We start from the raw sequence: 23,359 nt of genomic DNA on the forward strand, positions 1-23,359 counted from the left end.
TATGTGGCAACCCAGTGCTACAATGAAAATGCCCATTAACATAGTGACGACAACCCGAAAATAAGCATACCTTGGCTTTGGTTTCTTTTCTTTTTTTTTCTTTCTTCCTTTTTTCTTTTTTTTTTTTTTCTTTTTTTTTTTTTTTTTTTGAGACAGAGTTTCTCTGTGTGTCCCTGGCTATCATGGCACTCACCCTATAGACCAGGCTGGCCTCCAAGTCACAGAGATCTGCCTGCCTCTGCCTCCCTAGTACTGGGACTAAAGGAGTGTACCTTGCCACACCCAGCCCACACCTTGACTCATTTTTTAAAAATACAAGTCATTTTCTGGGTATGTCTATATACCTACATATATGTGTGTATGCCACTCATTGTGGCTGATGAGAGCTCAACCCTGAACCTCTATAAAAGCAGCAAATGCCCTAACCTCTGGGCTGTCTTTCCAGCCCCTTGTTGCGCTCCCCCTACACCCACACACACCCACACACACCCACACACACATTTGGAAATTTTTCTGCTGCTCAGATTCCTTGTGATGCTCTTCAGATGAACTGGTGATGTAGACGTTTCCCACACTTCAGCCTGGAGCGTGCCCTGTTGTTGCCTTCGTTTTACAGGTGAAGAGACTCAGTATACAAAATGTTCCAGAACGTACCCCTAGTCCCATCCCTGGATGGATGGATGGATGGATGGATGGATGGATGGATGGATGGATGATAAACAGGCATTGCTAGTCATTTGGCATAGGACTAGAACATGAAATGCATTAGTGTATTTGTCTTTCTGATAAACAGTGGGTAGCTGGGGCCATAGAGTAGGCCAGTGGGAAGGGTCACCCAGCTGAGGCAAGACTTCCCATCTGCTGAGTCCCTAGCACTCAATGGGTGGACTCCCGCCATCCCTTGGTGCTGCCAATACTGTACCGTAGCGGACTGAAGCACGGGACCCCGGGCCACTTGAACAGCTGTACTCTGTTGTCAGAAAGAAAATCTGAGAACTATGCATGGCAGATTGTTCTTTTCCAATTTACCACGCCTAAAAATCAACCCGGGGAAGCTGCTTTCCTGAAGGATTATGTTGTGCGGTGCGGTGCGATTTCTCATTAAATAGTGTTCATTGTCATGGAAACTTCTTGGCAGTTTGATAAGAAACATCTGTACGTAAAGCAAGACTTTTCTCCTGCCGTGTGAGACTTGAGTACGGCCTTCCTTGGCCAGCTAACCACTGAGCGGCTGTCCTCCTGCCTCACACACACACACACACACAGCTCCGAAACACTTTTCTTGCTTTACTTTGATTTTCCTCCTCGGCCCTAATCCCCACTTGAGAGTCTGGGTCATTCATTGTTTACCTTATTAATTGTACCTTCTCCAACCTAAACCTTTGAGTTACATAACAGCAATCACAAGTTTGTAGTGATGGCCACTGCAGATGATTGCAGTGCACGAAGAGTTGCGGCAAAGACCCAGAACAAGAATCTAAAATATATTGGGGTTCGTGTGTTTGTTTCTTCCAAAACCAGCCTTGCTCTTGGTACCCTAGGCCAGGAATAAATAGTCTTTGTAGCTGTTAATGTCTTCAGTCTGCAGCTGTGCCAGCAGAGTGAGGGAAACCTGGTTTTTAAATTAACATATTTCATAACTCGCTTGATCCCTTATGCTAATTCAGAACCCATGTGTTGTACCCTCCCCTAGGCCAGATTCACAGATTCTGCTGTTTACAGCCCATTTCCGTGGTCCGCTTTGATGGATTTTTTTTTAGCATGAGCATCTGTATTAAGCAGACTGTCTAGTAATTATATTTAAAATATTTACTAGCTAGCTATTCATCAATAAAATAAGTTTAGATTCTTATTAGGCAAGATGATTAATAATTATTATTAAGTAATTTCCAGAGAGCCTCTGATCCTTAAAGTAGGTTAATAAGAATCAAACGAGAATACGGAGGCACAGTTATTAATGCCTCATTATCTACACTGTCCAGCTGCAGCATTGGCTCATGGTCCTAAGATGGAAGGGGGCCATTTTTCCTCATATCCAAGTACAGAGAAATGCTATCAGGATTTATCTAGAATGCTGGATATTATTAATTTGGGTCATTTTTATTAATGCTATTCTACAAAATGACAGTGTAACTTAAAATCTGGCTCTTGCCTGTTGTCACCCGATTTTATTTTGACAAATGACTATTTGTTTTGTATTCTTCTCTCCGTAGCTATCCTAATTACAATTGTTAATCCCGTGAGCTAATACCATGGGACAGTCTTGGCTGGGGAGGCAATGGTAATGAGACATTTATAAAAGCTCAAGATGAAGCGTCTTCCTTGCTATTCACTGTGAAACTTCAAAAGGCACCAGAGAACCCTGTGGCAGGCTCAGTACCTAGGGCTTTAAAGTTCATGTAGGTCTAATGACTGTCAGGCATAACTCAGCACATTCTGGTTTGGGCTATTTTAGATTTCAGGCAATGAATAAAGAAGTTTGAATTGTGTCTTTACGGTAGCTGAATTTTGGCTGAGTAAATATTAAATCGTGTCTCACTGTTTTGCATATTTCTTATAAATTCATACATGTGCTGGACAGTCACAATAATGATGATGATTTTTTTAAAAAATCCTTTCAGATTTGTAGTATGTGAGGTCATGTTTGAGCAGCTATGTGTGAGAACAGATGTCATTTCAGTGATGCCAGGTCTCCAGAAAGCAGACATATCGACATCATTGTATCAGCCACCACCCAAGGGAGGGTTTTACTTGGGATGAACAGGACAGAATTCTTCTGGAAGGATGTGTGACTTATGACAGTGTCATGTGGACTTTGGTGTCATGCCCTGTCTCTCTTCTGTTACCCTAGGCAGACTGAAAGTTAGCTCTCTCTGAGTCACGAATAACCCCTTCTGATTACTGTCCCCCTCATCCTCAGGGCCACCCCTGTCCTCTAAGGTTCTGTGGGAGCTTAGTTCTCAGCAGTTACTATGTTTCGGGGCCTTCTCTCATGGCCTGTAAGCCCTGGACTGGAACCCAGTTTCTATACCTGCCTGCACACCTAGCCGCACGTCTGTCGGTATGCCGTGCCTTTTACCTTAAACATGAAGCTTACAATGTTGTGAATGCTCAGGCTTCATCTTGGCTCCTTCCTTGTTTCTGAAACAAGTTTTTAAGGGGCCATTGCAAGCTGGGTATAGAGGCACATGCCTATAACACCAGCATTTGGGAGTCTGAGGAAGGAGGATGGCTGCAAGGTTGAGATCAGCCAGGATATATAGTAAATTCAAGGCCAGCTTGGAACACATAGCAAATCCTTGTCTCAAAAGGGTCAGGATGAAGAGTACTGCCGTTGAGGGTTTTTCCCAATTACCATCTATCCTAGAGAAGCTAGTCAGCACAATTTGCAGCATATGCAATTACTCCACGCATATGTATTGGCTAGATAAATGAAATTTTATGAGCTGTTACTTTACACATATTAAAATTTTATATTTCTGAACATACCTTCAGCTTCTTGATTAATATTTTAAAACTATTTTATATTAATATTCTCTATTACATATAAACAAAGCCAGAAATTTAATTATAATAGCCAGAATGTTTTTTCTGTTGGGACACTTAATTAAAAACCAAATAGCTTTTGGATACCAAACAGAGTAGCATACAAAGAGGGGTCCTTCAGATTGAATGGGTTAAGTAACAAACTCGGATTCTTTTAATAAAGCAGCTAGATCTAAGCAGCGAGGTGGCAAATTCCATCTCAGCACAAGCCGTTGCCTTGGTTATTGAACTTCTATTTTTGAAATGAAGCCACACAAAATGAAAAGAAGGTCGAGTTGGTGAGCATTTGTCTTTAAGCTCTCTCAATACGAGACCAGGATTCTGTCACATAGGCAGATGTAATTTGGGCATAAGACAGTAATGAACATGAAGAGAGTGTATTCATGCTGTGAAACCTGACCTTATGCAGGTACAACTTGGGATTGCTTCACAGAACCCCTCCTGCAGGCACTCTGGAGAAATCTAAGCGCTCTGACATTTCTGGCACTGAGTACCCTTGACAGCACAAGCAGTGTCAGGATGGCCAGGGTATATAGATGAGAAACGCGGCTCTCCGGGATAAAGTCCAGACTGGCTGTGGACTGTCAACCAGAGCCATCAATCTTTACGCTTGTCTTCACATAGGAAGTTGGCAGTGGTGGTAAACATCTGGCTGGAATGTATTTTATTATGAAAATGGCAGTGGAAGAAGTTGTAAGTAGACTGTCTATACAGCTTGAAGCTGGAGAAATACAAAATAAATTACATATATAAATTATATATAATATATCATATGTATTACATATTTCATAAGAGGTCTTAAAGTTCAGAATCCCTTGACATGATGTGTCTCATACTATCAACATTCAGAAACTTGAGCAATTGATCGATTAAGCACACAGCATTTCAATGAGGAGTAAAGGTCTCCTCCTCCTAGGATTTCCAAATATCAGTGAAACTGGATCAATATCAATTTTATGTCCATTCTGAGAATACATTAAATTTATAAATTACTGTTTAGAACATAATAGAACAGAAACATGGTGCTTCTGAGTGGAACCTCCCAGTAAGTGCTGCCAGAAATAACAGCTTGAGACCCTCTGGCTTTAAGGGTGCCTTGGATAGTGCGTAAATCCCAGAGTGTAGGCTTGTCTAGGCAATGTGCAGTGTCAGCATCATGACTGCACCTTACATTTTGGGCAGCTTCCCCCTCAGCTCTGTGGAAAGGTTTAACTGTCTAGATTGAGCTCCATCCTCCAAGCTATATGAGCAGTCTTTCGTAACTGCACAGAGATCTAAAGGGCTGTAGGATGTGGAGATGAACTAGTACATTCGACCCTAAGTCACATCCCCAGCACACACACAGAAACACTCAGCATTGATCGCCTCTGTGAGAGGCAGTTTGTTATTCCTCTTCTCCCTTGACTACCAAATCCTCAGAGTGTACCCAGCTATGTGTGCAGCAGATTAACTGCTTGGATTGACCTTTACATTTGACTGACAGCTCCCTCCTTACTCTGGACAGCCTTCATCAGGCACTTGCATAAAGTTCCTACCCATGAGCTTAGACTAATGAAATAATCACATACATAATGATGTTAGTCTTACAACGTACATTGGAAAAGAGCTCAGGGTGGCTGAGTTTTTCGGTTAGCCTGTAAAACAGTGGCCTGAGCCAGCTACTGTCAACCTATGCAATGAGGCTCAATAGCATTCTTTTTTTAAAGATTGATTTATTTATGCATATGAGAACACTGTAGCGATCTTCAGGCACACCAGGAGAGGACATCAGATCCGATTACAGATGGTTGTGAGCCACCATGTGCTTGCTGGGAATTGAACTCAGGACCTTCATATAATGTATGTAATACAGAAATGTGGTCAGCAATGAAAATGTTCATAATGTATTGATGAGTCAAAATTTACCCATTATATGATTACATATTGGAAAACCATATATGTTTTCACATGTCGTGAACTTTGGCATTTTAGGTAGACTTTTTGTCTTGTTTCTCCAGGGACATTTCTAAATACTGTATTCTCAAAGATAGAAACGGATTTCTTATTTTAATCATTTCAATTTATTTAATGTGAAAACTGCATGTGTGTGTATACACGTGGAGCAGGCTCTCTACTGACCACACCCTCTCCTGGTCCAGTATGAGCTGGTTTTAGCAAAGACATGATGCTGTTTCACAGTGTGTAGTCTGGCTCCCCTTGAGTGTGTTTAATGGGAATGTACAGCCGTCTGGCCACAACAGAAATAACCAGAAAATAATAGAACTTACTCTTGCAGGGCGTAGTAAGTTACTAAATGGTAAGAAACTAAACCTTGTGGTATAGTCGAAAAGATCAGAAAGTGTTTAAAATCGTAATTCCAGCACAACCCGAAGAAAGAACTTCAGTTTAAATTTTATTCCACAACAATATTTTTCTATAACAAACTATAGTCTGGATGGGTTTTCTGTTGAACGTAGCTTTACGTTTTCTTTCTTCCTCCCTTGTGTCCTAGAGACGCCAGACAGCACACACAAAGGCTGCTTGCTAAGGAGAGGAGCTGCCGATGACGTCTAGATACCATACTGACTGACCCAGCTCTGAGTGTAGAGAAGCTCAGTTAATTCTTCACACTACCTTATGGGCTTGAGTGGAAATTTTCAGGTTCCTTTTTAAACTTAAAGTGGATAAGGCTCTAGAAGAAAGTATCCTGACGGCAAAGGACTGCCTCGGAAGGCCTGAGTTCTGGGTAGTTCTACAATCCAAACTCCTGCCATAGGCTTGGGGGCACGAAAGCTCGGGGACATGTCCTGTCCTCTATCCTTGTCCACAGACCCCCTAGGCCCAAAGCTCTCAGATCAGGGTGAGCAGATGTCAGACAAGCTGGAACGAGGGTGACTCCTGAGCCACTGGTTTCTCCTCAGGGTGGGTCTGCAACACCATGAGCTCCACCCAGGGGCAGCGAGTCACAGGGTCCTTGGCCACCTGCTGAGAGCCACCACTGTTCATACAGTTGAGGCTGCGTCATTTAAATACATAGGTCAACTCTAGTGCCACTCTGCTCTTAGACTGTGCGTGAGTGACCATCTGCAGAACCACTGGGGTGTTCAGGTCTCAAAGGTGATGGTTGCTGATGAAAGCCGTATCTAAGCATGCATATCTAAGCACAGCTTCTCTCTAGACTCTCCAGCAAAACTCCAGGGAAGACGCACATCTCCTTGCTTTTAGCTGTGTGTTCAGCCCACAATGAGCCAGGCCTGGTTCTCTTCGCTTGTTTTCTTCGGCCTTTGTCCCTCTGAATCCCTCGGATCCCTCTGTTCCTTGAAAGCCCCAGGAGAGATGAGGCATCCTGGATCCTGGCGGGACTTGCCTGGGGTCTCAAGCATGTTGAACTTTTCTGTATAGCTCAGATAAGTGGGGACCAAGTGCAATGAAGCATGCCTGCAGTCTCAGCCCTGGAAGGCTGAGGCAGGAGGATTGCAAGTTTGAGTCCAGTCTGGAATACATGGGAGGACCTTGCCTCAAGATTGACTCTTTATATATAAGAACCAGGGATAGTGCAGATACATGGCCATAAAAAAAAAAAATTAAACGGGCTGGGTTTGTTGGCTTTGTTCTTTAGCAGTGAGGCCCTCTTCAACTCCAGGCACGGCTTGGCTCACTGCAGTTGTTTCTGGAGAAGGGGTTCTCCCTTCTTGCAGATCTCAGCGCCAGTGGCAGAGCAGAGGTGAGAACCCACAGGCTGCCTAAGGCACTGACCGACCGTGCATGCGGAGAGTTTTAGCCCTTAGCTTGCTTATGTCTGGTGGTCAAGGGAGGCCCATGAGCAGGAGCTGAGTCCTGTGAGGATCTGTCAGCTCACAGACCTGTAGAAGATTGCATTGCAAGTTAGTCACTGTATGGGACACAGTCCCAGTTTCCAAGTAGGGCTTGAGCTCTTACAGGAAGACCTCCACAGCAGGTGACATCATCACTGCACTAGCCCTTACAACACTATTTACAATAGGTGACCTCATCCCTGCACTTAGCTCAGACTTCAGCCTCCAGGACTGGGACAGCTCAGCGGACCGCTCAGTTTCCCTACACCGGCCACCTTTGCCTGAATGTAACCCTGCAGGTGACAGCCCCAGACTCAGAACCCTCTGGGCAAGAGTGTTACAGTCTGCTGTGTCCATTTGCCTTTGAAGCCCCTGGGTCATCCTTCCATGGACACTTCCTCCCTCCCTTGGGCTGCTTCCTTACTGAGTGGTACTGAGAGAGCACAGTCCCAGATTGTCATCCGGATGCTGTGTTTGGAGGGCGGCTGGCCAGTGCAATGAGGCACTCTTGAACCTATGCATCCTCGAGGCATCGCTAGTAATACAGCCGTAGTAGATGACTGGGAACCAACCCTGAAGATCCCAGTCCACGCTCGGCTCTGGGTTGCTGAGGCCCTAGCAGAACCCAACTGAGACTTGAAAAAGGACCAGGGGACTCCCCCAGGTGGCTGTCCTCTTTCTGTTGGACTTCAGGATAAGGAGAGAAAGAGACCCCAAACCCTGTCCTGGGTAGAGGGAAATCTGAGAGGTTATTCAGGGAAGTGGTTTTGAAGCTCTGCAGGCTGTTAGAACAATCCAGCAACCCTGCTGGTCCTTCTAGCACCAGCTGCAAAGATCCCCCCACTCCCCCCCCCGCACCCCTCCCAGCAGTAGGGAGGGGGGAGCCCAAAGGATTTCCAGAGTTCCTATGAAGGATTCACTGCCACAAATAAAACCAGACTGAAATAACCAGTCTAGGTCAATGAAAAGAGAATCCATCTGCGTGCCGCTGCTTAATTGCCTTTAAAATGATTCTGAGGATATTTGCATCCTGGGAAGTGTTCCTCAGAAGCCACAGTCTCCCCAGGCAGTGTTGAGCCACAGCTGTGGCGCACTTGACGGAGGCATGCTCCCTACTCCATAAAGGACAAGAGTTCCTCCAGACATCCTTTCTGAATGCCAGTACCTGAAGCATTCAGAAAAGCTCTTCTTAAAGCCAGGAGTGGTCGTGTGTGTGTGTGTGTGTGTGTGTGTGTGTGTGTGTGTGTGTGTGTGTGTGTGTGTGTTTGGAATCCCAGCGCTCCAGAGGCAGAGCTGGGGCATATTGAAGTTCAAGGCCAGTCTGGATGACAGCCAGTTCCAAGAGAGCTTATGTTAGAAAAAGATGCTACCTCAAAACGAGCAAAAAGAAATATCTAATACTAGCAGAGCTTTTAAAAATTACTTAATTTTGAGACCAGGTTTTCCTCTATAGCCCTGACTGATCTGTTCTGCTATGTAGACCAGGCTGGCCTTGAACTCACAGAGATCTGCTTGCCACTGCCTCCCAAGTGCTGAAATTCTAAATGTATACCACCACACCATTTTTATTTTTGTTTATGTGTGTGTATGTGTACTTATATGGCACCTTGTAACAGTCTCAAAATTGCTGAAGGAAGACCCTAGACTCAGTATGCAAAAACAAAGATTGTTTATTCTGGGGGGAAAAAAACCAGCATGCAGGAGTCACCATTATCTAAAATGGCAACCCTAGACAAAGACAAGCAGGCCTTCTTATAGGGAACCGGGGAACTCTCTAGAAGGATTAGATAATCTAAAATTTTGTTGGTGGGTCATATTGCTAGGGGCTCACAGGTGGTCGGTGGCCTGCATTCCTATGTCATGAACGTTCAACCATGTGATGAGTTAGGGCTGCTAGCACAGATGGCCCAACTCTGAGATGAGATAATTCCCCAGGCAGTTCTTGGGTAGGGGGCTTTATGATCTTAGCTGGATTTTATGGTCTGTTCCTAGAGCTGGTATCTTATGACCTAGTTTCTGAGACTCAAAAGTCGACTCCTGAAGCTGGTACATTATGCCCTTTTTTGAAATCAGACCTGGTCCTTAAAAATGCAGGCAAATGGGGTCCTTAAATGGAGACAAATGGAGTTTATATTGTCCTTTCAACATAGCTGTTGAAAGACCCACAGCATGAGGACTTCCCCACATTCTGACTCAGGAGAGGCAACACCCTAAATCACTCACAAGAAACGGTCTTTTTTCTTGGTTTTTTTTTGTTTGTTTGTTTGTTTTGTTTTTTCTGGTTTTTCGAGACAGGGTTTCTCTGTGTAGCCCTGGCTGTCCTGTAACTCACTTTATAGACCAGGCTGGTCTCGAACTCAGAAATCTGCCTGCCTCTGCCTCCCGAGTGCTGGGATTAAAGGTGTGCACCACCATGCCTGGCTGAGAAATGGTCTTGATGCAAATTGCAAGAAGACTTATTTCAAGAGCGCTCTCGGGCCCATGGCCGAGTAGCTGGGTAAGGGGTATTTAAAGGAAGAAACCACAACTCAAGGGGGTCGGGAGGGCATTGTTGGAAAATACCAAAAATAACAGTTAAGAGTCACGAGGAAGTCACAAGTCACAAGGAAAAATACCTGATAATTGTGAGGTTATTTCTCAAGACAATTTCTATGAGCCTCTAACAATAGCACATTTGCGTAGCAGGTTCCATGAATGGTCAGGGTGGTCCTTTTTGAACAAACACTCCCTGAACCCAGAAAGCAGGTGGGTGGAGGAATGTTGCTATCTTTTTTATGATTAGCATGCCTTGGAGCATTGAGTCACAAAGGTCACATTCTCAAGCCTGGGCCTAAAGGCCTAGTTTTTATGTTTTTATGTTTCACTTTTTCACTGTAAATGCCCATGGAGACCAGAAGATGATGTTGGGTCCCCTGGAGTTATAAGTGTTTATAAGCTGCCTGATATGGGTATTGGGAACCAAACTCAGGTCTTCCAGTCCTCCCCTCCCCCAGCCCTACAGAGAACAAGACACCAGGGCATCATGTAATAATCTAGCCCATTAATTTAAAAAAAAAAAAAAGTAGTCTTGTCTGACATCATGTGATAACCTAGGCCATTATTTGAAAACGAGAAAATGTAGCCTTATTCTCAAAAGCACATCAAGTCCAGACATAACTGTATTTAGAATGTTGCTTTGTGCAGCATTGCCCACTTAAGGTGCTTCACAAATAGACCTTTGGGATGCTGGGATCTCAAGCATGCCTGAGAGTCCTGGTAGGGCTAGGATAATGGTTCTGGGGGTTGTAGGTCTGTTTGTTTATTTCTTCAGCAAATGAAATGGTTAGCTTGTAAGAGCTACACAGTAGATTGGGGGGGCTCTTACATAAGAAAGTTAATTAATACAGTTGGCAGATTTTGGGTCTCAGAAGTGGGGACTTCCATGTCAGATAATCAGAGGCTGTCTGATCAGCTGTACAAATATAGCAGAGAAGCCGACCACTGAATGGAGGCTCATGGTCTAAAGGTTTTCCTGACTCAGAATTCTGTGCTACTGCACATCAGCAACCTCATTATAGCCTACAGCGTCCATTATCAGCAGGAATGATGGACATGGGTAGTAAGTAGCTCTCTGACTGGAGAACCAGATTAACTGAAAGTCAGCTTGCTTAGAGGGCAACCTGTTCCTTTGTTCATTGTTCTGTGAGTAACTGAATGGCACGGTTTCCCACTGTGAGAAGAGCCACGGTTAGAGATCCCCCCCCCAAGTCCCCAACCCCTGCCCCTTGTGCATAAGCACAGTAAGCAAAGTGACCCTGAAGGGGTGGCTACTGTTCTTGCCATCTGAATGTTTGACTTGGTGCATGCAAACAAGACACTTTATTGTTGTTGTTGTTGTTGTTATTGATGAATCAGAAGGTTTAAAATGTGCTCTGGGGTAGTATTGCGTTATTACTGCTATCATTGGTGTCATGGTATGAAACTATTGTGAAAATAGATTTGTAACTGGATTAAACCTGATTAGACCTAGGCTCCGCAGCCTAGCAGGGAAAGATTGTCATGTCCATTTTAATCCATTCCAGCATGTGGCTAGACCATAGAAATCATGTAGGAAATAGGTTCCGTGGCTCTGTAAAGGGAAAGCCTCACTGTTCGCCCTGTGGGTAGCCTCAAGTTCAAAAGAATGCCTCTCTAGCCTTCCTGTGGAAGCAGGTCATGAGTTACCATAAACCTAGGACCCCTGAAGGTTGCCGGACAGCTAGATTTTAAAATCACTGTGAATTCTACACTTAAAGGGAAGCAGGGAGGCTTCCCAGAGAATTCCCCAACAGCATGTCTTGAAGGCATGCTGTTTTGTGGCTTGTTTGTCTTGCATGTTTTGTTGTAGTTGGTGGAAGACTGAACATATTAAGGGGATTCCTGATGGGGACCCTATACTGATGGGCTGGCTGGGCATGCTCAAATGATAATGTACAGGGCAGCGGCAGTCTGGCTCAACCTCCCTAGTGCCAGAGGAGAGCAGTGCAACCTTGGTGTATCCCTGCATAGTGCCTGCCACCAGAGTAGCTCCATAGACAACCCGTGCTTGGTTCAGAGGACCCAAGCAGGACAGAAAGTCGCAGGAACTTGTACATATAGAGTGCTGTCTTGTTGGTAAAATTAATTTAACCTTAGTTGTAGGAAGAATTATTAACCATGATTTGATGGAAAACTCATTTAGTCACTGAAATATTTGTGCATATGCCTTCGTGAAACTAAAGGACAATAAGAATAAAAAACGATGGGACCATCAAGATGGCTCAGCAGATAAGGACACTTGCCACTAAGCCTCATGGTAGCCCCACAAGAGGCTCACGGTGGAGGGGGAGAACTGAGACCTACACAGTTACCCACTGATTCCACGTATGTACTTTTTAGCCAGTGCACACACATGCACACAGATGCTCCAGATATAAACTTTTAAAGGGGGCTGATGGGATGGGATGGCTCAGCAGGTTAATAAGGTGCTTGCTTGCTGTCAGGCTGGCAGCGGCATTCAGTTCCCAGAACTCACATAATCAAAGGGAAGAACCTACTCCTGAAAGTTAACCTGTGAGCTACGCATGCGCGTGCACACACACACACACACACACACACACACAAAAGAAATAAATATAATGAAAAAGTATAAGAGACTATGCTAAGCTAGAATGGCAAGCACTCCGTGCTACTGTGCAGTGGAGAGCGACGGCGCATGCGTGGGAACGCTGGGCTGGCTCTGGCAGTTTCTAGCCATCGTCCAGTCGTCCTCCCAATGTGTCTTCTCTCTGCTGCTGCTTTCCTGGTTCCCTGCTCCTTAAACACCAGCTCCTTCCCATACTCCACCCTCCTTCTCTTTACCCAGTTCTTTGGGGAGCAGCTTCATGTCTGACTCCCTGCCAATGACCACACAATATACCAGCAGCAGCTCCCAGCCCTAACCTTCTAACCTACTGTCTCCTCACTGTCCCCGTCAGAGTGCACTGCGGAGTCTGTGAACTTGGCACAGACCCCTGTGGCAGCAACTTCATTCAGTCACCCCTTTCACATGGATTTAATTCCTTCTTTTAAGTGACATGAGTCATGTAAACCAGTCACGCAGTCACCTTTGCAGTGTCCACACAGCTCAGCTAACAATCATACACTCCACAGTTCTAGCCTTCTTCAGGCGCTGCGGATTCCTCCTCTCTCCATTAGCACTGCCCACACCTCAGTTCACATAATCCAGTTCACAGGAGCTGCTGAGACCTGCTCTGAAATTCACCTCCTTTGCAGCTCATCCTTCAACGCTGGCCAGACAAAGCCTTCCTAAATGCCCGGTAGGACCACTATTCGGAGTCTCCATATTGTCCACTGTCATTAAGCCTTCAGGCACCACAGAAACTAGGTACGTAGTGTAGGTGAGTGCAGGGGACCTAGAGAGAGACACCAAGGAAACATGGGAGAGCATGGTTCATGTTCAGAATTTTGAACAACATGGCACACCTCCAAGAGTCTCGAGTTGCCTCTGGGTCTGAGGTTAGACCTGAGCCAGGTCTAAGCTGCCGAGTAGCCTGTCAGCAGGTTTCATTGAGATGAGCGCCTTGACCTCTCGGCTCTGTAGAGAGTGACACAGCAACTAGCTCAGGTCCTGTTTTGTCTTCAGGTCAGAGCATCTCAGCATGAAACAAATGTGAGCGTGTCTCTGTGCTCTCAGTGGATCACGGCATGAGAGAGACTCGGGCCTGGAGTCAGGGCTGCTCTAAGTCCAGTTCCAGGCCGGCCATGTACTGGGATGCTCTGGCCTAGACAGTTAACTGCTCGAGCCTCGAGCCTCAGTTCACTCCTCTCGGTGTTTTTTGTTCTGCTTTGTTTTTGTTGTTGCTTTAACTCAACATTCTGCTGACTTCGTTATATTCTAAGCAGTCAGGTGGCTATAGCTTTGATAAAATCTAGCCACTTATATCATTTTGTTTCAATACCAAAGCAGGCTCAGGTATGGCTCCTTTAAGATTTAGAGAGACAAAGTTTTACTTATCTGACACACAGAAATTAACCATTTTCTTCCACTTCTGTTGTGCAGTGGATACCAGCAGGTAGCCTACAGGAAGTTTGGTTTTTTTGTTGTTGTTGGTTTTTTTTTTTTTGGAGTTTTTTAGATTTCTTTGAAGCATGAATGAGTAATCTTTTGCTGTATATTTAATTCCAGTGACATATGATCATGGAGATAAACTATTCAGCACATGCCTTTAATCCCAGCACTTAGGAGGCGGAGGCAGATGGTTCTGTGAGTTTGAGGATGGCCTGGTGTACAAAGCCAGTTCCAGGACATCGAGAACTACACAGAGAAACCCTGTCTTTGAAAAACTGAAGGGGCGGAGGGTTGAAGGGGGTGTGTTTGCTCATAACCAGTAAGTTTGCAGAGACCGTATTAAGGGCCAGACTCACCACTGACCACACTGTCTGATACTGAGAAAAATAAGATGCTTTTAAAAAGAAGAAACAGTGTATGTGACCCAAACCCATTCTAACTTTGCTAATGGGATTGATGTCCATGGACAGTGACTTTTCAGATTCTGACAATCTCATAAGATTATCTGCAGCAGCATTTGGGGAAGGAAAGACAGTAAGAGGTATAAGAAAATGACTCTAAAGGAAATAAAAAGTATCTAGGACTGCTACTGAGGGTGGCAGCGCCCCTTCTTGCTGGGGCTGAAAAGAAAGTCAGGTTGTACCTGACTCCCCGATACTCAAGTCTGATCTGTGGGTTCCAGTGGCAGAATGCTCTCAGTAGATGCTCTACAGGAAGCCTCTGGCCATTGTGACAGGCCGCTCCTCCAGAGGGTGTTTAGTTGGTTCCTCTGCTTTGCCAGTCTTTCTCACATGTGCATCATACATGTGCATACATGCGTGTATGTGTGCACACAGATGAAGTCTTGGAGATGATTCTGAAAGGTGGGAAGAGAGGAATCACGGCTGATGAATCACTACAGATGCTACAAAAATGTACGTCACCCAGCGTGATGGAAAGCCACACCACCCAGACTGTAGAGAAGCTGCAGTCTGTCCTGGAGAATGCCAAGGTCAGCTCAGCCCAGACCTACAGAAGGCGCGGAGTGCTTGGAATAATGCCATCATTGGCTTGGGTGACCTGGTTTTTTTGAATGGTGAGCCTAGCAGGCTTTTCCAGGCCCCGTATGGTCTGGTAAAGGTTTCAGCAGTGCCTCCCTCCCTCTGTGTCCATCTCTGGCCCCTGACATAATTACTTTCAAAGGCAATGTTACTTAATTACTCCCTGGCCTTTGCTGTGTGTGCCTGAGATCCTCAAGACTGAAATTAGATTCTTTACATTGCGAGAGGGAGTCCGGGAGAGCTCAGAGGGATTGTCCCTGTGACGAAGAAGAGATTCCAAATCACGAATCAGGATTACAGTAGCCAAAACTGGTTCCAGAAACCCTCTGGAACCCATCAGCAAGAATCTCGTCATTCTGGGTCAACGGCTCTCCAGCTGTTGGAGTGAGAGCCTAAAAATCGCCTTTCTTTAAAGGAAGCCAGACAGAAGTGCTTGATATTTAGCTGGGTTTTAGGCATGATCCCAGTGTTCAGGTATTAAGTAGTCTGTCTGAAACCTTTTACCTGATTCCCTACATACTCCGATCGATGACTGCAGGTTGCTGACCCTGGCAGAGGGTGAGAGGCCAGCGGGGCATCAGGGGAAGCTCCTGCTTTGTTCATGCCAAAGCCAGGTAAAGTGTATCATCGTCATTATCTGTCATCTGCCAGCATCCGCGAGCAGAGGGCTAACCAGTGCCACCACTTGCCCTGATGTTCACAGCTGCCTTCTGCATCTCTCACGATACACAGCAGAGCAAATCTGCGCTACCCGACCCTCCCACCCCACCCCCGTCCCCAAACCCCACGATGTCCTGCTGCAGCCCACAGTCTGGACCACTTTTAGTTTGTTTGGTTTTAATCTTGTGTGTATGCATGTTTTGCCTATTTGTATGTCTGTGTAAGTCCTGGTGCCAGCAGAGGCTAGAAAAGGAAGTCAGATCTTCTTGGAACTAGAGTTACAGACAGCCATGTAGGCGCAGAAAACCAAACTCAGGTCCACTACAAAAACAGCCAGTGCTCTTAACCACTGAGCCATCTCTCCAATCCCCTGTTTTGTTTTGTTGTTTAAACGTTCAAGATTGCAAGTTACAAAATCCACCAATAAATAGATGGAATTGTCCATCTTAATGCTTGACTCAAGCGGTGCACGGTGGCTCCTGCCTTTAATCCCAGCAGATCTATGTAAGTTTGAGGCCAGCTAGGACTACAACATGAGACCCCATCTCAAAAAAACAAACAACAAAAACCCCGAAGTTTGACACTTACCAACATCTTAGTAGAAGATTAGAAAGAATACTTTTGAAAAGTGCCAATAGCCAGGTGTTAATGACACCTTTAATCCCAGCACTCAGGAGTCAGAGACAGGCAGATCTCTGAGTTTGAGGACTACAGAGTGAGTTCCAGGACAGCCAGGACTGCACAGAGAAGCCTTGTCTTGAAAAAAAATAGAAGGAGGAAGGAGAAAGAAAGATGCCAATAAACATAAAAATGGGATTCTCCAAGTGGGGTTCTGCTCAGCAATCGTAGCTCCAGCCTAAAGAACAGTAGTTACGGACCAGGGAGGCAGTGCACTGGAGAGGCTGAAGCCAGCAGACCAAGAAACAGCAAAGGAACAAATCTGTTGGATGCCAACATCAAGTGAATCAGACATCCGGAAGCCGACAGGCACAGCATTCACCGAGGCAACCAGCGATATAAGCCAGGAACTTTCCAGCCAGCTGCCTGTGTGTCTGAAAGGAGAATTGGCACCCAGGAAGTACTGCTGTTGACAAACTCACAGTGGGGGCTTGGCCTCTCTGGTTATACATGCTGTGCAAAGCTCATCACACACACACCTCTGTGTCTACAAACAATCCTCATGGTTATGGTTTGGTTTGAGGGTTGTTTTGATTTTTGTCTGTTGTTTGTTTAGTAAAAATGATGATAACCGAAAACTTGTTTGGTGGTATTGGGACAGACAGGACACTTATTTTGGTTTATTCTCTAAAGCTCTGCAAGTTGGGAGCACGGAAGGAAGGGAGGAGGAAGATGCCTTCGTTTTCTTTACGAGAACACCTAACTGCTCAGGAGAACAGCCATTCGTTTCCGTTTCATTATGACACACGAAGTGTATTAATTGTGTTTTGATTGATTCTGAAACACTAAAGCCTGGTGCAGGGGCTTTAGTCACTCACTTAAGGAGGAAGTATGTCCAGTCCGTGGAGTTCATCTTGGTTGTTGTTGTTGTTGGGGGTTGGTTTTGTTTTGTTTTGTTTTGTTTTGTTTTGTTTTTTTCAAGCTTCAAATGAATTTTAGCATTTAAGGGTGCTTCACTTAGTAATTGGTGTATGAGGCCAGCATCTTGAAGAGGGAGCTGACTGACTTACGGTACACTTTCCTGTCCTACCAGGGAACAGTGATGATGACAGCTAGAAGCCCTCACAGCAAAGTGACGCTCACGGAACATTGCACATATGTAAAGCTAGCTTGTTTAATGGCAAGGGCAGAGGCCTAGACTCTGACCTCCTTGCATCGCAGCAGTGGTACGGCTCGTCATAGACAGGCTGTCTCGGCTCAGTAAATAATAGTGTATTCAAAACAACATGGTGTGCATGCTTAGCATGTAACAACCAAAAAATGGGGAAGAGTGTCATACAGGTGAAACTGAACTGTCATTCAGCAAAACTGAAGTATTTAAGAAAGGAGAGATGGCTGGGTGGCTTAGAGCACTGGCTGCTCTTGCGAAGGATCCAGGTGTGACTCCCAGCACCCACCTGTTAATCCAGTCTTAGGGAATCGGACGCCCTCTCCTGGCCTCTACAAGCACTGCACATACTTGGTATGTAAACATGCAGGCAGGCAAGACACCCATACACATAAAATGTTCCTTTTTTTTTTTAATGTAAAAAGGTTGAAATACAAAACAAAAACAAAAAAACAAAAACAAAAAACAGGAAAATGCAGTTTTTAGGGGCCACAGAACTCTCTTGGGGTTTTAAGGAGTTAACACTTGACCTAGACAGTGTCCTTTTCTGGTTTGGGTATAATTTAGGGTTAAGCCATTTTTCTGGGGTGACTTACGTCTTGACTGATGTGTTCCTTCTATTTTTCCTCCCCTTTTTCCTTCTCTACTTGTAGCTCCTCAGAGAAATTTTGAAATTGCTTTCAAGATGTTTGACTTGAATGGAGACGGAGAGGTAGACATGGAGGAGTTTGAGCAGGCAAGTGGTGCTGACTTCTGTTTTTAGTATTTCTTCGCCAGTGGGGAGAGAGCCATTAGTGCAGGCACTTGTGAGAGCTGTGGCAACCACAGACTTACCCAAGAAAGCGCGTTTGCATGTGGAGGCCACTCTTGTTAGTCCCTAAAATTAATGTTTCTCAAAGACTGAAGATATTTCCTGCATTTTTAAAATTTGTACCAATTTCGTGTATCATAAGTCATTCTAATATATTTAGATGTCAAGAATTTGCATGTAAGGCTGGAGAGATGGCTCAGTGGTTAAGAGCACACGACGCTCCTCCAGAGGACCTAGATCCAGTTCTCAGCACCCCCATGGTGGATCATCACCTTCTGTAACTCCAGTCCTAGGGGGGAGCCAAAGCTGCCTTCCAGCCTCTGCGGGCATCTGGCACACATACAGTGCATAAACGGACATATATGGAGGCAGAACAGCCATATGCATAAAATAATTTAAATCAAAAGAATTTTTGGACAGCCATAACCTCTTGCCTCATCTTGAGTAGACTGGGAAGTGTGGGGTGTTCCAACCTTTTGGGATACAGTGTTGCCAAGTAAAGATGGCTACAGATGGATACAGTAAAGATGGCTGTTCTCGTAGGAGAGCTTTTGCATCATGCTGTCCCCACCAGCCCAAACAATTCCTCTTGTCCTGAAAACAAGCTCTCCAGGAGGCTTCCTGAGTCAGAATTCCCGTTCTCCCCCTCGATGCCACTACTCAACTGTCAATGCCTCAGTCTTCTCATCTGTAAAATGGGGGTGATAGGGCACTACTTCTAAGGTTGTTGTGTTGTACAGTGTTGACACAGAGTGTCAAAACCCGTGTCTCACCATCCTGAGTCTAAGGGCAGGAATACGGTTCTGTTCTAGGTTCAGAGCATCATTCGCTCCCAGACCAGCATGGGCATGCGTCACAGAGATCGTCCAACCACTGGGAACACCCTCAAGTCTGGCTTATGTTCGGCCCTCACGACCTACTTTTTTGGAGCTGATCTCAAAGGGAAACTGACCATCAAAAACTTCCTGGAATTTCAGCGCAAACTTCAGCATGATGTTCTAAAGCTGGAGGTAGGTGTCGCCTGGACTAGGATCCTCCTGTACACACAGAGCCTGGGGTCAGGGGCCTCTAGGCTTCCTTGCAGTCTCCCTCCAGCTGTGAGAACCAATGGGTCTGGCCTTGTGGTTGATCCGTAAGCAGGAGCAGATGGGAAATGCCATGTTCTGCAGGAATTGTCGTGGACTGGGATGGTCTAGGACTAAATGAAGCAGGGATGAAAAGATTCTAAGTCTTAGCTGTCTTTGGATCCCCCGTTTAAGGAGAAAGACATGTGGGTATCAGAGCAGGCCTGGTCCTAACGTGTTTCCCAGTGTTGTGCTCATTACTGGAAAGCACCAGAATGTAGAAGAGACAGGATAAGAGCCTTTCCTATGAATGTTTGCAAAGATGCCAGCAGCTGGAGGTGCAGACTCAGGATGAAATCTCTGCTCAGAGCTGCAGAGGTGTCTCGCTGTGCTTGGAGAGTTATATGCTCAACTTCTCCACTCAGGATGGAGACAGCCATGCTGCTCAGGCCCCAGATGCCCCACCATCTGAGTGCTAATGTTTTCACACTGTGTCCCAACCAGTTGGGTTTGGGGGTTTTGCTGTTGGTTCTATTCAGAACATCCATCAGATACCTTCTATGTACGCTTTTGCCTAGAGATTTAAAATGCCCTAATTTTTAGGGATTTTCTTAAATTCCCTTACAACCTCCTAATTCCAGCATAATCCCTGCTTTAATATTATTTGAAATTTCAAAACATTAAACAGAGTCACTAAACACACATGAAAAAAAGGCTCCCACTTCACTTAAACCCCGTACGTTTCTTCTCTGCACTCCGCTTTCCCAGCCCCGCCCGACTCAGTTACAAGAGTTGGGAAAATCACAGCCTAACTGCAGTTATTTATACGCATGCTCTCTGATACTCAGGATGTGAGGCAAACAGAAGGCCAAGCAAAGTGGATCAAGCTTTAGGGTTTGCTTTTGTCTTCATTTGTAAGTGATCTGAGGAATAGTCATTGCTGGCCTTGATGAACATCTACAATCCCAGCACTTAGAAAGCTGAGGCAGGCGGACTGCCATGAGTTCGAGGCCAGCCTGGGCTACATAATGAGTTCCAGACCTGCTTGGTCTCACAATGGAGCCCCTGTCTCAAAAAACAAAACATCAAGCTGGCACTGAGATTCTAGTGCCTAGAGGGAGAGGCGGGAGGATGAGAATGTCAAGGCATCTTCAACTACCAGGAAAGTGCTGGGTCATCCTGAGCTACCTGGGACCCCAGAATAGATCTCTACAGTTAGCCAGGACTTCTTATGGAGGCCTGTAGTTACTCACAAGCACTGCACCTGCAGGAAAGGGCAGCAGAGAAGCTGCAGAGCCGATCCTGTCACTCTAGCTCCCTTGCCCTGGCAGAGAAGGAGCACACAAGGCTGGGAACCCATCAGGAGAGTCCGGTGAGTGTTAGATTTCAAAGGTTCTCCTCCACTGCACGCAGAGGAACACCGCAGGCTAGTACATCACCAAAAAGATTTTTAACAATGATTGAAGCAAAGCAATTGCATAATCAACTCTAATGTAATCAGAAAATTAGTCATAATGCCTGTTTGTAACTTTCATCTTACATGTACTGATTGGTCTGTGGGGTGGGGACCAGAGGACAGCCTATGGGGCCGCTTCTTTCTTTGCACCGTGGGTTTCCTGGTGATCTCACTCAGGTCACGAGCCTTCATGGCAAGTGAGCGCCTTTGCCCTCTGAGCCATTGCTCCAGCCGTAATATTCTAGCTAAGTGCCATTTTGCTTTAAAATGTTCTATGAGACAAGATCTCACTGTACAATTCTGACTGACCTGGAACTCACTGCATAGCCCAGGCTAGCCTCAATCACCAAGATCTGCCTGCCCCTGCCTCCCCTGTGCTAGCGACAAAGGTGTGCACCCCCATGCCTAGCAACATTTAAATAAAGCAAATTTCTTCAGTCATACACAGAGGGCTGTCTTCAGGGAAACGTCAGGACTCAGATTTTTGCCACTTACCTTATCACAATAAACTTACAGATAATGGAATTTAAAGTGGAACTTTTCAGAATCAGAAAATTAGTCATTTCAGCCTTAAGACTCTAGAATGTTATGTGTAAATATTCATGTTATCATAGCCTGAGCATCCATAATTCACATATTTGGTAATAATGGTATTTTAGATTTATAATTTACTTTTCTTTTTTGAGTTTAGAATATTTGCATATGTGTGTCTTGAGGGGGTGGAAGTTTATATTGAACTGAATATTTTAAGTCTAATATATACACTAAAGATGCTCAATTATATATATACATGTACACTAGAGATGCTACCATTTTATATGTGTGTGTGTATACACCAGAGATGCTACAGTTACATATATGTTTGCATATCTATGTATATACATATATGCAGCATGCTGTGCTCTCATAGAATTTGTATTCTAACTGGAATATTTCAGCCTGTTCCTCAGTGCAGAAGGCAGTAGTAGACCCGATCCAGCAGTTTTTGTAAGAGAATCTGCATGTTCTAGACTTAATGTCCTATGTCTAAATCCCTGTAACGCACACCAAACTGGTCTTTACCAGAATAATGACATCTGGGAATATAAATAGTTTGGTTTCTTACCTTTATAATTACAATTTAATACCGAATGTATCCCCATAAGATGCAGTCACGGATAAAGCTCAAAGCACCAAGGTACCTAAGCAAACTTGAAAGAACAATAGAGTCCGTGCCGAGGGCTGAGCAGGAGGCTGGCCAACCACAGTCTAGCTGAACACTCCTAAAAACACGAGTGGGATACTCAAGACACCGGACCCTGACCTTTATTCTAGTTAGATGTTCCTCAGAAGAGGGAGCCAGTCATTGGTTTTTCTTGAGTGGAGGAGGGGGCCCAGCCTAACATTCACTGAGTGTCGTGTAAACAGTTATGTACCCTGAATCCATTCTTTCCACATAACGACACAGCTCGGTGACTTTGGAGCTGTAGCTCTCTTCCTCAGACTTCCCTCCATCAGTGCTAGATAAAGTATCCCTTTGAGGAAGTCTCCCTAGCAGACAGAGCGCCAGCCTGGGCACTAATGAGGTAATGAGTTAGTTATTCTCTCAGAGCCTGGCTACCCATTCATAAAATGGTTAAGTGAGTCAGTGTTTTGTTGTGGGCTGAATCATGTCCCTCCAAGATCCATCTGCTGTAGCCTACTACAGTTTGGGTTGAAATGTCTCCATGGGTTAATGTTCGGGGCTTCTGGAGCTAGAGCCTGGCTGCAGACCTAGGTGCTCAGGAGCAAGCCTTGGAGGTCCCACCCACCTCTGGTTCCAGTCTAACTCCTGCCTCTGCTGCTTGGCCTGGACCATGTGAACAGACCTCACCCCATGGTTCCACTGACATTGGCTCTGCCCACTGTGCATTCCCACCATGATGAGCTGAAATGTCTCTAAAACCACAAACCAAAAGCTTTTCTCCCTCAAGTTGTTTCTGTCACGTTATTTAGCTGCCATAATGGAAAGGTAAGCCAAAGCCCTAACACCGCTCTCTCAGAAGATGGCCGTATTCAGATACAGTACTGGAACAAGTAACTAGGTTCAAAGAAGGCCACTAGATGGGTCTAGATCCATCTGACATTTGCCTTTATGAGAAAAAAATGGGCACATCAAGAGACACCAGGACACACATGCACAGAGAGGCGATGATGGAGAAGCAGTCTGGGCAGCCACCCACCCACAAACCAGGCAGAGGGCCACACGTAGACCTTCCAGAACACTGACAAAATGGGTTTCTGCTGTTTAAGCCACCCAGCTACAGAATATTGTCCTGGCAGCCCTGTCATACTAGTGCAGGGCTGTGTGCCCGATAGCTTCCTGCCAGCGCTGTGTCTTAGTGTCCTTACAGTGGCATCTACTGTCACTCTGCCTCAGACAGACCACAGGCAGCTGCACACAAGGCATCCCAGCTGAGAGGCCAAAAGGCTGTTCGTTCACTTTGAAATCGTTTTCTGAGAAGACATCTGGAAATGGCAGCAAGCTTTGTTTTTATGAAACACTTCTAATTTCACTTTTCCAAGTTTGGGTGATTTCTCCCTTCACTGAGCATGAAATAAAATCTCATCATCACTGCTAAGAGGCAAGTGGAGATGATTAATAAATCTCAGTAC

General features: G+C 45.3%; 1 protein-coding gene across 4 annotated transcripts in view; it reads left to right on the forward strand.

Annotated features, from left to right (window-relative positions):
* The window catches only part of Micu1 (mitochondrial calcium uptake 1), a 152,780-nt gene that overhangs the window by 67,064 nt on the left and 62,357 nt on the right, over positions 1-23,359 (forward strand). For all 4 annotated transcript variants that reach the window (XM_029482628.1, XM_029482629.1, XM_029482631.1 and 1 more), the window contains 2 exons: positions 18,048-18,130; positions 19,018-19,215. In XM_029482628.1, the coding sequence (XP_029338488.1) occupies positions 18,048-18,130; positions 19,018-19,215 (281 nt within the window). The remainder of the gene's footprint in view (positions 1-18,047; positions 18,131-19,017; positions 19,216-23,359) is intronic.

This window comes from Mus caroli, chromosome 10 (assembly GCF_900094665.2).
Source record: "Mus caroli chromosome 10, CAROLI_EIJ_v1.1, whole genome shotgun sequence".
In the NCBI taxonomy this organism is placed as follows: domain Eukaryota; kingdom Metazoa; phylum Chordata; class Mammalia; order Rodentia; family Muridae; genus Mus; species Mus caroli.